Source organism: Marmota flaviventris, chromosome 6, assembly GCF_047511675.1.
Source record: "Marmota flaviventris isolate mMarFla1 chromosome 6, mMarFla1.hap1, whole genome shotgun sequence".
In the NCBI taxonomy this organism is placed as follows: domain Eukaryota; kingdom Metazoa; phylum Chordata; class Mammalia; order Rodentia; family Sciuridae; genus Marmota; species Marmota flaviventris.
In genome coordinates this window covers 138,561,587-138,576,852 of record NC_092503.1, presented here as the reverse complement: position 1 = coordinate 138,576,852, position 15,266 = coordinate 138,561,587, and the positions used below count along the sequence as shown (strand labels likewise).

Here is a 15,266-nt window from a genome sequence, read left to right as displayed (position 1 = left end):
CAAGGTTGCTAAAGTTGGCTTTGAACTTGTAATGTTCCTCCTGCCTCAGCCTTCAGTCGCTAGGATTACAGGCATGAGCGACCACTCCACCCAGCTATCTCTGCCATTATTATTACTTTTCATGGTGAACCTTGTTTTAATTTTTTATAATTGTTTTTAAATTAAGTTATACATGACAGTAGAATATTTATGCACTTTGATATATCATACTTAAATGGGATATAATTTCTCATTTTTCTGAGTGTGCATGTTGCAGAATTACATTGGTCATGCATTAGCCATTATTTTGGATGGAAGTATTTGGCAAAATTTATTGTTGAAAGTAATCCTGTTCAAGGGCAGCAGAACAGACAATATGATTGATGTATGTACATTCCATGTATGTATTATATATCAAAATGCATTCTACTGTCATGTATGACTAAAAAAATTAAATAAAAATTAAAAAAAGTAATCCTGTTCAAGAAAATTTAACTTGCTCAGAAATCCCTGTTTTTTTGCTCTCCATTATTCACTTTTTTCCTCAGCTCATTGGATCTTAGCGAGGTTGACTTGGCTTTTTTAATGAGCCACAGATGGACATATGAAAGATCTGGTTTCCACCTTAATACATTCTGCATAATTCTCTCAAATGCACCAGAAACAATGACCTCATGACCACTTGTGGTATACAATTATGTAGCTCTATCCTGACAGCCCAAGCAAATTAGAATGTGGTCCTTTAAGACACTAACATTCATCCCATTTCTTATAAAGGATGCAACCAGAATCAGTCTTTACCTGCCACTTGGAGATGATTAGCTCCAGCTGGGGTGGATGTATTCTACAAAGCCAGACACTTCTACCCTGCCCACATAACCTAATCCTACTTTGCATGCACTAGGGATTTACACATCCTCTTTGGTCCTTCTTATTATGTTTGGTAACGGGGATTGAACCCAGGAGCACTTAACTGAGCAATATCCCTAGCATTTTTTTTTTTTTTTAAAGACAGAGTCTAATATGCTTAGGGCCTCGTTAAATAGCTGAGGCTGATTTTGAACTTCCCACCTTCCTGCCTTTGAGTTACTGAGGTTAACAAGCATGCTCCACTGTGCCTGGCCTTATTTTATTCTTAAAAGCTGAAAACATTTCCTTAAAGGAAGAAAGGAGTGAATAGGCTAGGGCTAAGAGCCTGATATGTCAGGGTTCTAAATGGGCAGTGAACTGATTTACTTGTTATTTGAAAAAAAGGAAGTTAGTTCATTACTTTGTATTGCTGTTTGTGAGGAAAATCTTACCACATTGGTTGTTTTCAAGGTACAGGTTCCAGAATCTACTGAGGTTGTATGCCACATTTATCCCCATACCTTTTCGAGTCATTGAAATGCACATCAAAATCTTTGAGATTTTTCTAGGATTTCTATATAGCTTCAGCCCACCCGTCCCTAATTATATTTGAGCACAGAATACATTTTTTTTTTGGGGGGGGGGGGGTCCAGGGTTGAACCCACGGTCGCTTCACCAATGAGCCACATCCCCAGCCATTTCTGTTTTTTCACTTTGAAATAGAGTCTCACTAAGTTACTTAGGGCCTGCTAAGCTGCTGAGGCTACCTTTGAACTTGTAATTCTCCTACCTCAGCTAACTGAGTCACTGGGATTGCAGGTGTGCAACACCACACCTAGCCAGAATACTTTTCAAATCATATCTATCCTTAATGAAATGGCAGCTAAGAAACCTCAGGTAAGAATGTTTGTAACTTTAAAGTAAATGTAAAATGCCAAACCTAAGCTAAGGGGGGGAAAAAAATCAGCAGACAATATGCTACCAAGAGGCATTATTTTATTAAGTTTTCCAATAAGTCAATTGGGGACATATGCTGCTAAAATGCAAGTTACAAATCAAATAATACCATGAACAATTAGGATACACATTGAGTATTTTCAGAGATCAGCTTCCATATCTTGATTGCTAAATGGAAAGGTTCTTCAGAACTGTCCCTTACCCTATATACAGAAGGAGAAGAAAAATTAAGGATGCTACAATGGTATCTCAAAATAACTGGAAAATATCTTAAAGTCAAATTAGTGTACATCGTTTGACATGTAAAAAATAAAAACAAAAATCACAAATGAATTTGCTGGGGGACATTTTTATAAAGAATATAAAATATATGTTGAATATATTTTGGAACTAGCATACTATTAAAAAAACATACTTATGGAGCCCACTGTTAATGATGTCATTTTAACTGAAGAAGGTGTATTACATATTTGATTATGTGACTTTTTTTGTATCTCCAACACTTAAGAGGACACTCCCTAATTACTTAACCTAAATTTTAATGTACATGATTCCTGTTTCATTTCAGAGATTTTATTTCTACCTATATAGCTGGGAGTTCTGCTTATGAATGATGATGAAGTATGGGTAAAGCAGAAAAGAGGAATGCAAGTCTGGAACAAAACTGAGAACATTTCAATACCTCTATCACATACTATAAAACATTACATATTTTGTATTGTAAAAAATGTCCTTAGTGTTTATTTTTGTTAGGAAAAATGTGGTAGTTATAATGTCAAGATAAATATTACTTATGTTAAAAATACAACAAAATAGTCCAGCAAATAGAGTGAGATAGCCATTGGGGAATGAAGAAACAGTTTTTAATACAGATTTACAGATAAACACAAATATCAGGAGGATCTTATTTATGACAAGATGTTCCCCTTGCTCAAGATCCACTTATTTCTGATGATCTTTGAGAATAATCTACCCAGAGACAATGTACCTAAACTTCATATGCTTTCCAGTTCTCCTCCAGCTCTAGAAAGAACTACGACATCTTTGGAACTATGCTTAAGACTTTCACGAACTCTCAAGTATTTGATATTATTTTTGCCATAAAGTATAAGAAAGCTGAAACTTCATAACAGATACTTCTATTTGAAAATTATAAAGCTATTCTGAAACACGAATGCAGGTTTGTTAAATAAGATCATTAACTAAATGACTTCAATGTTACAGAGGTCTTAAAAAGTTCCAAATTTCTGCCTCAGCAAAATTACAAATTCAAATAAAACCATGTATATGTATGTAAGATGTTTTTTACAGGGTTTCTTTCAAGTAGATAAAAATAGGAATGCTAAATTTGCGAACATGAAAAACTAGTTATAACCTTTTTCATTTCCCTTAAGAAAAACTGACAATGGCTCTGAGTAATCTATTTTAAGACCATGACTGGAGAACTTGTTAAAACAAGGTTATTAAAGGTTAAGTAAGAGAATAGATTAACTAAAGGAGTTAAACACATTCTTAAAATTCCTGCTTCTACTCTTCTGTACCTGCTTAAAGCTGAAGATTACTTTTAGATGTATGCTACTTGGTGGCTGCTGTTTTTCTAATAATCCTTAGCATCTAATTTTTACAACCATGTGTTATGTGGGATCTTAAGCACCCAAGAGCCTTTTATATCACTAAACTTAAGTACTATTTTTATTTTAGAGGAGGGGTATAGGAGAGGAAGAGGCAGGAAGTATGAGAAAACAAGCACTTTACAAGATGAACACCACGATAGCACTACTATTCTAAATACCAAACACCAATGAAACCCAAATCATAATGCTGAAAACTAAAAAATTAGACAAAAACTAAATGGAGCCTTTTTTTTTTTTTTTAATCTTTTATAGGACAGAAACCTTAGCTCATGTCTTCTGGTTGTCATCATCTTCCACTGAGCTGCACCTAAAACACAAAGAACAAGTAACAAGCAACTTTGTTTTTTAAAGAACAGGTAATAGTTTTGAAGGTAAAAGATGAACTGTTTCTAGTGGAAATTAACTTACTTATTAAATAATTATATAAAATGAAGTCATGAAAATCACCAGAAGCATCAAAATGTCAACTATTTTGAGTGAAAATAACTACAAAAGACTTGAATATGCAGCATACTGTCACCAAAATAAAGTACATAATGGTGGGAAAATTACTATCCATATTATTAAGGTAGAAAAGCTGCATGTGATGCCTTATTTAAAAGGCTTCACTCTACCTGAAGATGAAAAAATCACCTTGCTTTTATTTTAGTAAGTCTAAACCATGAAGAGTCGGGGTGTAGATTCAGAGTTGGCTTATTATATCATCTATCACCTTCCTGGCTGTGCAGTTCATTTCATGTCTTTAATTGGAGCAAAACCCACCAGAAGAATGCTGCTATTCTGATTTTCCATTCTTGAATGCACCAAAATGTGCATGCTTGTTGTAATTAGGTGCCTGGGTGAATAAAAAAATCCCATTTACAATTTTAAAATACTATTTAAATCCCTAAAATCTGATTGTTTTCCATATTCCTCAGGGAGACAAGCATTAATTTTACCCCCCAAACAGAAAAAGATTACATATGCTTTTGAAAATCGTATCAAGTTACAAATACGAATTCCTCTGTTTTGCAAAACCAAGCTGATTTACATGATTTTGTTTTAAATCGTTGCTAAATGTTTATCTACACATGCTGTCAGAAATAACCTTGTTAAGAAGGTGAAGCTGGTGTCTCAGCAAATCAGACCCCTTGCAGAAGGCGTTGAATGGCCTGTGCCCCGTTTTCCTTTTTCTCTTTCCGCACCATCAAAAGGAAAAGTGAGAAAATAGCAAAAACATTAGTTAAATCCTGCATTATACCCCATAACCTACAGGAATAATCTCACTACACTGAAAGCTGACAATATTGTGGGCTTTTGGGGGGTGGGGGATAAAAATAATTAGAATCCTAATTATTAATAAATTGATAAACTTTTGGCTAGATTTACTTCTTTCAACAATACTCTCAATTAAAGACTTCAGGATAAAAAGAAAGGTTGCTTTTAGCTATTTATGGTTTACCTGACTTACCAGCACTGAAGACAAAAACTTTTAAAAATGGCTACAAATGCCTTGTTCACAAAAGACTTTATTATCTAGTGATGCATACTGAGAACATACAGAAATCTGCATGGTCCACTTCACATGCAGTAGAACAATCTTCACTTTACAATAAGTGAGTGTCAACTGTTTATGCAATAGACAACACTTTAAAGTCACAATCTTAAAGAAAAGCTTCATTTACAAAAGAAATAAAAGGTAAAGAAGCAATTACCGCTTTTAAAAAGCAGCTGCTTTGTTCAAGAGTGGAAGGTTTATGCCTGTATTGAAAGACAACATGATCACAAATAATGAAAACAATGAACAAATGAAAAAACACTTTTACCATAAAGCAGTACACTTTCAAAATGACATACAAATAGTTAAAAATTTCATTATGTTGTCTATCTAACCTTTAAATATGAGGACTTTGAGAATTAGGCCTCAACATTTGTAATTAGTAAATGAAAACTATGCATCGTTTCTATGTCACTAGGAACTGTATTTAACAAAATGTATATAAAGTCTATAGCAAGTTGATTTTAAAAAAGTAAAGTTAATAAGAAACAGTACACTGAAGGCGCTCTATCCATCAAGCGCGTACTCTTCAAATTTTAAATGTGATGAACAGAACAGAAATTGTAACTATGCCACAGTTGCAATGCCAAAAAATAAAACAAGATCAGTTATCACACATGCAGGGAATTCTGCCACAAAGCTATTATCCCTCATTTGTCAATTATTCCAATAAAATAACATCTTAAAACACCAGTGATGTTGATGGTTTAGCTTACCTTCAGTGTACTGAATGTTGTACACAACCTGCTTTAAAAGAGGAGACCGTCCCTGCAGGCAGGCTCAAGAAGGAACAGACCCCTTTCGGCACTGACTACACCAAGGGCATGCTGCTGTGGCCTGCACACACACACCTAGGAAAACGTGAATATAAACAGCATTTATGCTGGCCATTTTATCTGAAGACCAAAATGAAGCCAATTCTGCTAAAAACGAATCAACCACCCAGTATTACTACTCATTTTATAACAGATGCTTTTTGTCTTTTATGTGAACTGCAACCATATACATTAGCACTGTAATTTTGTGCAGTCTTGGCAATTAAAACAGTTCTACAGTGAAATTTCACATAAGACACAAAACAGATTAACTAACATTTCTAAAAGAAATATCACCCTTGGTGTTAATTCAAATATATCATGCTTCCTCAAATTTGCTGGAGAAATATTTATAAGTTTATATACATTAATAATAAACTGCTGTGAAATTTCTTCAGTCTTTGTATTTAATTACTCAAACCCTTGGAGTTTCTTCATCTCGTTTAAATTTTTTCCTGGATGAAAGCATGCTGTAGGGCCTGGTTGATGCTAATTCGCTTAGCTGGGTCCAACATTAGGATCTGGTCCAACAAGTCCTTTAGCTGGTGTACTTTTTTACGTTGGTCTTCAGGAAGTCGCTGGCACCCAATCAAGTCAGCCAACAGGTCCTTAGTTGGATTAATGGTGCTCATGACAGTAACTTTCTCCTAAAAATAATTTTTACAATGCGTATCTCTAAATAAATTACTAAACAAAAACGACTTACATCAGACTGTTTTTTTGTCTACAAAAATATTTAGAATATGTATATCAATCACAATCAACTGCTCTTTTACAATTTATGTGGCTTTCTTTATCCTCTATATCTTTTCAATAAGTAATAAAAAAAACTCAGACATGTGGGTGGTTCACATCTATAACCCCAGCAATTCAGGAGACTGAGGCAGGAGGATCTCAAGTTCAAAGCCAGCCTCAGCAACATAGCAAAGCACTAGGTAACTTAGTAAGACATTGTCTCAAACAAAACAAACACCCCCATCAAAAACAAAAGAACAACAACAAAAAAACCCCAACCAAACAAAATTCCCCCCAAACCAACCAAACAAAAACCCCAAATAAACAAGCCGACCAAAAACAAAACAAACCCAAACAAACAAAAAACCCCAAAAAATCTTAGATGGAAAAGCTCCCCAAGTTAGCAATGAAGACAAAGAGTAAAAACTGGTCAAACTGTACTTTCCCTACTCTTAAGTGGCAGGAAACAGACATGTAAACAAGCTGATAACAAACATGTGCTTTGACAAAGTTATGCACACAGTACATGTATACAACATGTACTTTTGCTAAGGCTTGAATAAATTTTTTTCTAGGAGATGAGGAGGCAAATTGGCTCAGGGAAGTCTGAACCAATGTCCCTATCATTCAAGTGTAAAATGGTGGGGATAAAAGAAACTGCTGAAGGTGGAGTTCATACCAAAAAGAACTTTGTCATTCTGAAGAACTCAAATATCATAGATAGTAGGGAGCCAACAAAGTATTTTAAGCAATAAGAATTAGCACAATCAGATTTGTTTTCAGAAAGATCACTCTAGAAGCAGAACACAAGCTGAATGGGAAGCGAGACCTAGGAAGTGATCCAAGAGATAGGTGATGAAGGCCTGAATATGACCTATCATAAAAAGAAACTCATGATGATACTGAAAATCATCCTTTCATAACCTGACATATTTTATTGAGAAACTGTTTGACAGGAAAAAGGAAATTAAAAAATATTTTATTTTATTTTTTTAAATTCACAGCTCCATGTACCACAGAGTACTCAATTCATTTAATGTAGCACACTTAAAAACACTTACCCTCTCTGTTACTTTATCAACTTCTACATACATGAAGTTCAGATTTTGATCAAAATGTTGGTCTTTGAATACACCTTTCCGAATCATCTATAAAACAAGACAGAAAAATCTGGATTTTAAACTTAAAATTATAAAGCAGCCTTGGCCTACTAACAATATTTACATAAGTTTATTGTGTAGTCTCTCTTGGTATTAGGTATTAGTTTCTTGCTTTCAGAACTTATTAACATCTTTGGAAAAACTAATCCAAATGCTATACCTAAATTACTAATAATATGAAATGACATTTTCACAGTTACTGACAAACAATTGCTATGATACAGGTAAGATTTCATTAAAACAAGTGTCAACGTAACTAATTTGTGCAACTTATTCTAAACAAGTTCGATGTAATACAATTTGAACAATTCTAAAAATAATAATGGATTCTGATCCATAAGAAAAATCTGTTAAAATGTTTCAGGAATTCAATAAACAAGCTGAAATCTTAGACAGCTAAGATACAGAAAGCCCTCTCATATTTTCATAAATATCTTTCTCATAAATAAAGTTGGTTCCTTCATGTTAAACAGAAAACTAGTAGGATAGCTGAAGCACTAAGGGTGAGCTTTATGTTCAAAAGATATCCTAATAAGTGAATTTTCTTGGTATCCTCCTTTCCCAATGACTTCTAATCTTTAAAAGCTAATTATCAAGCTCAAAGTTCATCTATTCTTTCTCTGACCACCAAGCACTTCTTTCATTTTAACTAAACCAGTCTACATCTTTTTTCATTTTATCTCCCAAACATGTAACAAGACTGAGCTCCTTCTCTCCCCATCACTGAAAATGTTCTTTTGATAGGGCTGGGGATATAGCTCAGTTGCATGCACAAAGTCCTGGCTTCAATCTCCATCCAGCACCACACACACACACAAAAGTTCATTTAATAGCGCTTGGGTGATTAGAGCCACTAATTTGAACATCAGAAACTTGAAAAGAGCTAAGGAATGAAGGTAGACATCTATCTGCCTCTCTAAAATCTTTTATTTCACAGCTATAATGGTAAATGTCACAAGTCCATCAGTCTATACAAAAACTTGAAAAATTAAGCTGATGTCCTACCTTATTTGGCATCTTTCCTTTGAGATCCATGGCGAGTTTCAACATATGGTTGTTGGTTTTGCCAGGAAATAAAATTTTTCCAGTGTAGAGTTCATATAAGGTACAACCTACAGACCACATATCTATACCATAGTCATAGCTTTTACCTATAACTGAAAACAAAATGCAAGTTTTTAATATATCAATGACTGACTTCAATTAATTTTTTTATTTCCATTAATAGGGGACTATCTTGACTTTGATTATAATCATAACTTGAACACATCAGTTTGGCAATTAATTTTGTGTTCTTCCCAACTAATTCTTAATGAAGACTCTTAAAACTTCAAAAGTAGGGGTATGGGAGAAGTGAAGGGTCAAAAAGAAAATATATATTCTTTTTTTCACTTCACCTTTGGTGGAGGTGCTAACCAACCTCAACCAAGGCAATAGGAAGAGAAAAAACAAAGGTCCCATACAATCCATAAATGTAATAATCAGACCTTGAATAACCAAGAGCAGTCTTCTAAAGTCGAGGATTTTCCACACCTGTTTTGCTACTCTTGCTTGACATGATCAAGACTCCTGCCACAACTACTTTCATTCCACCTGAGGAGGATGAACTTGCTATGGTTCCCTTCCTCATGAATGAACTCGAGCAGCTGCTGAAGTGTGATGGAAAACAGTGCTTAGACATTACATATGCTGTTTCCACCGCATATGATGGCCCAGGTCAAAGAACATTTTTGAGAAACTTACTGATCTCAGGAGCACGATAAAATCTACTGACAAGATAAGGTGTTATGTCATTATCTGCAACATGTGAAGCCGATCCAAAATCACAAAGCTTTAAAATCGTTTTTGATTCATTAACCTGCAAGACATTTTTTTAAGGAAATTTAGTTCGTGTCAGGAAAAACAAACACAAATGAATAATTAAAATGGCTTTAAGAAGTTTTATTAATTCCAATACTGTGAACAAGAGCCATTTATAAAAATTCCTATTCTATTTATAACTTAATTTTCCTAAATATGAAAAATTAAGCTCTCCCAAATATTTTATTATGATTAGTAAAAAACTTTTTTCAATGAGGAATCATGGGATAACACTAAATATATTTAATTTTAACAAAGAGCATTTAAAAAAGGGTAGGATTGAGAGAAAAAAAATCTAATTTCAGGAGACAAAGTATCTTCTAGAAATCGCCTGAATACCTGAGTAGTCAAGTTGCTCTCTAAAGAAACATGAAAACATTTGTTAATAACTTAGATTTCAGTTAACTTTCAGCTGCCACAAAATTACAATGGCAATGAAAGCAAAAGGGTGATTCAGGTTAAATTTGGACTGGAAAAAAAAAATTTTTTTCCATATGAAGCTGGTCTAGATTTAGCAATCTAGCAATCATGTCAAGTTTAAAAATATCAAATCCCTTAAAATATAAAGAAGATATTAGTCAAGAAATGTTAAACATTTGGCAAAACTGATAAACACGAACTCTATATTAGTCATTTGTTCTTGTTTCCTTTGTAAATACTTTCACATACACAGTAACAGTGACATCTGCTGAGAAAGGCTGGAGCTGCTCCCATGACTGCTGCCACTCATGAGTCAGAAGCATGTGCAGGATTAACAAGTGAAGATAATTCATATTCCAGAGTCCCTTCCCCCCTTCAAAAGAGACACACACAAATTCCGAGTTGGGACTTGAACTTGGCCCTATTGTTCCCACCCCAAAGAAACATAACACTTTAGCCCTAGGGACTTTATAGGAAGGTATCATAAAATGTTTGGTTTACAGACTTGGCTATTGTAAGCAATATCCTCAGAACTAAACTATAACAAATGATTATTTTAAATTGCCATCAATTACAATTTTCTTTATTTTGGGAATCAGGAAAATAGATATCTTAAAAATGGAAAAATTCTTTTAAGAAGCTTTTTTAATATTGTGGGCTTGCTTTGTGCTAGGGAATGAACCCAGGGCTTTAGCATGCTAACTAAGCACTGGCTCTACCAACAGCCCCTCATATGAACATAAGTGAGCTATACAACTTCTACTCCCTCCAGGAGGAATATGGTAGTTTCCCACACTGACCACTAAAACCACAGGCTAAAACATTGAGATTTTCATTAACAAACATGAGCTCCATGTGTTTTCTGGGTCTATTTTTTCTTCCTCAGAAAAAAGGAAAAGTACTCAGTTTCTAAAACCCTATACTAGTTTAGTACTAATTCAAGGAAAAACTAAGCACTAAAACCGAGAGCATTTAAGACATTGACAAGTGTCTTAATCTTTAGTCTCCACGGGTGTTCACTGTATAATTATCTTCTAAATTACATGTTTTGATGTGGATACTACATTTCACAATTAAACAGAAAGAAACATTTAAAGAAAACAACTATGAAGCTGGCTATGCAATTCAATTTTACAATCTGCTTAAAAAATGTACGTTCCATCTCACTGTAATTATTCAGCAACTCTAACCCCACGTTAAATTAGATAGAGTATTATTAACACAATGTAAGCTCAGACCACATGTGAAAAAGGAATAAATATTAACAATCTGGAAGGAATAATCAAGATATTAAAAAAGAAGAAAAAGAAGCCTAAACTAAAGAGCCTAAGGAGTTCTGAAACTTTAATGTTAAAGTCATATTTTTTAAGAGTTTACTGTGTCATAGTTTAAACAGTTCCCAGTAAAGGACACCTTACATGTTTGGCCTTTTCTAGGGCTCTCTTGGATGCATTTAAGGTGTGCATTAAAATAAGAAAGAAAGAAAAAGAAAGAGAGGCAGAAAAGCAGAACATGTTGCTGGCAGAGAATACAGGAATTCTCCAAGTTGTGAATATGCTTACAACTGTGAACACCACAGAGCAAGGTGAAAAAGGGGCCAAGGACAGGTGTGTGAAAGTATTAATCACAGTACCATGAGGATGTATTTTCAAATTTCAAAAACACTACAAACACTGTGAAACCCATGTTGTTAAAACAGAAGTCACTAATAGTGAAAGTCAAACCTTCAAGAGATGCCTCTCAATATTACACCTAAAACCATAACTGAGCTTTTCTGTTTGGGCTCCAGGAGCCAGTTTCTAGAGCAATAAATAATAAAAAAGCGGGGAGGGGGATTACTTCTAGGTACCTTTTCAACTCAGAACCATATATCTGCTCAAGAGAGGGTAATTCCCTTAAATATCCCTAACTCCATCCATTTATAAAAACTAAAGAACAAAGAAGTGAAAATTTCTTATTTCAAAACAGCAACATGTGTAGCAATTTTTAAAGATACCAGAAGAAACACACTATTACTACAAAAGCATTCTCGGGGTTATTGTATACTCTGAATCAATGAATCAGAAGAGGTGGTGGTGGGGGGACGGACAAAGACCCATTTCCTCTTTCTTCATAATTTTCTGTAAAACTTCAGGGCCCAATTTCCAAAAAAGGTACCATTTGGTCAAGTCATTCATAATTGGTGTTATTAATACTCTGACTTACATTTCAAAGATGTCTTTTCTGAAATAGTAATAATCATATTTCTATTTTAAAAAATGGATGTAAAAATTAGCCTGGTTGTTTTGACTTACCAGGATATTGTCTGGCTTGATATCTGCATGTAGGATATTGCACCTTTTAAGGAGTTTCAGTGCCAGGAACAATTGCTGACTATAGGATCTTACAGCTTTAATATGAAGACCAACATCCTTACCATATTTTTTTAATACCTCTCGTAAATTCATACTTTTAGGAGAGAAAAAACAAAAACAAAAGGAATTAAAATGCAAACTGGAAATATAAAAGGTAAAACATTTTCAAGTATAAGTTAAAATGAAGTACAAAACACGATTTACATTTAAAATATTCTGTTCCAGAATCCCCCTCCCAATCCTTGACAAAAATTATTTTACATTGAAATGAGAGCATGTCACACTGTGCATACACAACACAATTTCTCAAAGTCAACTTTCAAAATAAATAGAAGCTGGGCATGGTGGCACACATGCCTATAATACCAGTGATGCGGGAGGCTGAGGCCTAAGGATGGCAAGTTTGAGGTCAGCCCCAACAACTTGCAAGACCCTGTCTCACAAAAATGAAAAAGGAGTGGGGATTCAGCTCAGTGGTAGAGCGCCCCTGGATTCAATCCCTAGCACTACAAACGGAAAGATGCATGATAAAATTCATATTTTTAGAATGAGCTTTTACCTTTGAAATCTCTACAATGAAACCACAGTTGAAGATAAAAACTGTATTTCTACCCAATCACTTTCACTATTTAGTTTTCAAAGACGACCTACAGACTACCTGAGATTAGTGCCAGGTACACAGTATATAGTCAACTATTAGTTTACATATTAATTATTGTCAAGAAGTTAACCAAAGCTAAAAAAACAAAAACAAGAAATGACTGAAAAACACTAATCAAATACCCAGAAAATTGTCACAGCACTGATCTAAAATGAGTTTGGTAGAAGCTACATTTTTTTAAATTTAATATATAGGCTCTGACATTGTACCTGAGAGGCTCAAATACGAGACAGAGATGCTGCTTGTGATAAAAGTGCCTGAAGAGTCGCAAACAGTGAAATTTGTCATCTGGATCAGCATCATTAAGTTTTTTCAAGAACTCTAATTCTTTTAAACCAGTCTTTTGCCTGCAATGAAAAAGAAAGTTAGGCCTAAACTAAACATACACAGAATTTATGAGAATAACATTTGCTAGACCCAATCTGATGTACCATGTGCAACCATTGGTGATGTGGATAAGTAGTGTTTTTTTTTTTTGATGGTGCTGAGCCACCAAACTGAGCCATACCCCCAGCCCAGTAGTTTTGTATTTTTTAAGTACAAATAAATCTAAGTTTCTGTATCATTTACATAATAGTTTATTATTATTTCCATGAGTAGAGTGAATTTCCAGAGTAATCAATGGATAAACAGAAACATTCCCACTCTGCTTGAAGGGAATCAATATTGCACGTTTTAGCTCAAAATGTCTTGATATAATTTTTTAAATCAAACTACCCTATAGACTAGTCTTCTCTGTTGTACACAGAAGAAGCTGGGACTTCCCAACAAAACACCCTCTAAGACATCAGTAAAAATCCACAACTCTTGTAATATTTCAAAACCAGAAAGCTGACATTAATCCCAGCTCAGAGTGTGGTATAGATTATGTACTGAAACACAAGTAAGGCAATTATCTATTCTATTAAAGGAAAAACATAAGATACAATAATGCCCACCATTTGCTAATAAATCAGTTTTTATTTTGTCACCATATATTCAGTGACACTTGATATGATCTTTTCATTTCTCACCTCTGGTCTTGAGTTAAGATAGTCATAGCAAAAGATGTTGTATAAAGTAAGCAGTAGAAGGTATGTGCCTACGATTGTACTAGTGCACATAGTAGGTACTGAAAAATTAATTATTATAATTATTACATAGTAGACGGTACTGAAAAATTAATTATTACTATGGTTCTAGTACTTTACACATAACAAATTTAAAAATCCAGTAAAAGAGAACTGTTTCCATTACTTTAAAAAGGCAATACTTTATTTTAAATTGTGTCACATTTTAAAAAATATTAGAAAAAAATGCTCATTCATAAATATCTGTGTTAATATTAAAGGCTCCAACTCATTTGTCTCCTGAACTTACATGAGCTCATTGTTTCTGATGATCTTAACAGCCACTTCTTGGTTGGCTCTTGCATTATCTCTGGCTCGTACAACATTACTGAATACACCTTGCCCAGTGTAGCCGTACACATTGTAACGCTTATCTAGGACTTCACCTATGTTCACACCTAAGAAAACAAATTAAAAATTTAGAGGTCTTACCATAATAACGAACATAAAACTGGAAACACAAAACAATCACTTAAAAATTGTGTAAAAACTGTACTATGCGGTTTTCTACAAGAGGGAAAATCAGGATTTGAAAGTCATTCTTTCAAAAATGTGGTTAGAAGTTATATGCCCATTTAGATAACTACAAGAAGAGTTTCTGTTCTAACACTGAGTAGGGAAGAAATGTTCCATGAAACATTTTCAATTGTATTCTTGCCTATCAAATACTGCACTACTGGCATTCAAAGTTCCTTCTATGTCATTTTTCTTGGTTTCAGATCAAGAAAAGCAAGTGATGGACCCCTTCCCTTCTAAGGCATTATCTTGTGGACAAAAATTATTTTGATTAGATTTAGGTTGTATATCAAGTCTTTATATCTCACCTCAATTTGCGATGCTTCTTGGCTGCTTACTAGAACACAATAGGGATTCATGCAATAGGTGCATGTGCCATACTTTTAAGTGATGGTACTGTGATGGGATTTTTTGAAGTTCTCCAACAATATGTGACTACATCAGGCAAAGTGTTTGGTTACAATAAACTCCTAAGTTAATAAGAAATGTGAACTTACGATAATAGCCTTCTGCATCAGTCCAGTTATCTCTGAGGTTGGGATTCTCTTTGAAATCTTTTCCAATGCCAGCAGCCCTAAGTCGAGCACTCTGAAATTAAGGAGACATACATTATTTACTCACGTAATCACACATTCAAAGCACTTTCTTTATAACTAACAACAAAACTAGCATTTTATCGC

The 15,266-nt window shown here is 34.2% G+C and overlaps 1 protein-coding gene across 12 annotated transcripts in view; it reads right to left on the bottom strand.

The window, feature by feature from the left end:
• Window positions 1-1,807: 1,807 nt before the first annotated feature.
• The window catches only part of Prp4k (pre-mRNA processing factor kinase PRP4K), a 39,476-nt gene continuing 26,017 nt past the window's right edge, over window positions 1,808-15,266 (bottom strand). Inside the window, exons 8-18 of one of the 12 annotated variants that reach the window (XM_027948112.3) lie at window positions 15,084-15,174; window positions 14,321-14,468; window positions 13,171-13,308; window positions 12,241-12,394; window positions 9,410-9,524; window positions 8,672-8,823; window positions 7,568-7,654; window positions 4,507-6,418; window positions 4,182-4,254; window positions 3,681-3,726; window positions 1,808-1,988 (exon numbers count right to left, since the gene is read on the bottom strand). In XM_027948112.3, the coding sequence (XP_027803913.1) occupies window positions 6,215-6,418; window positions 7,568-7,654; window positions 8,672-8,823; window positions 9,410-9,524; window positions 12,241-12,394; window positions 13,171-13,308; window positions 14,321-14,468; window positions 15,084-15,174 (1,089 nt within the window). In that variant the 3' untranslated portion in view covers window positions 1,808-1,988; window positions 3,681-3,726; window positions 4,182-4,254; window positions 4,507-6,214. Of the gene's footprint in view, window positions 1,989-3,680; window positions 6,419-7,567; window positions 7,655-8,671; window positions 8,824-9,153; window positions 9,316-9,409; window positions 9,525-10,195; window positions 10,320-12,240; window positions 12,395-13,170; window positions 13,309-14,320; window positions 14,469-15,083; window positions 15,175-15,266 lie in introns of those variants that run through there. The other 11 variants (XM_071613649.1, XM_071613646.1, XM_071613648.1 and 8 more) reach the window with 11 other exon arrangements.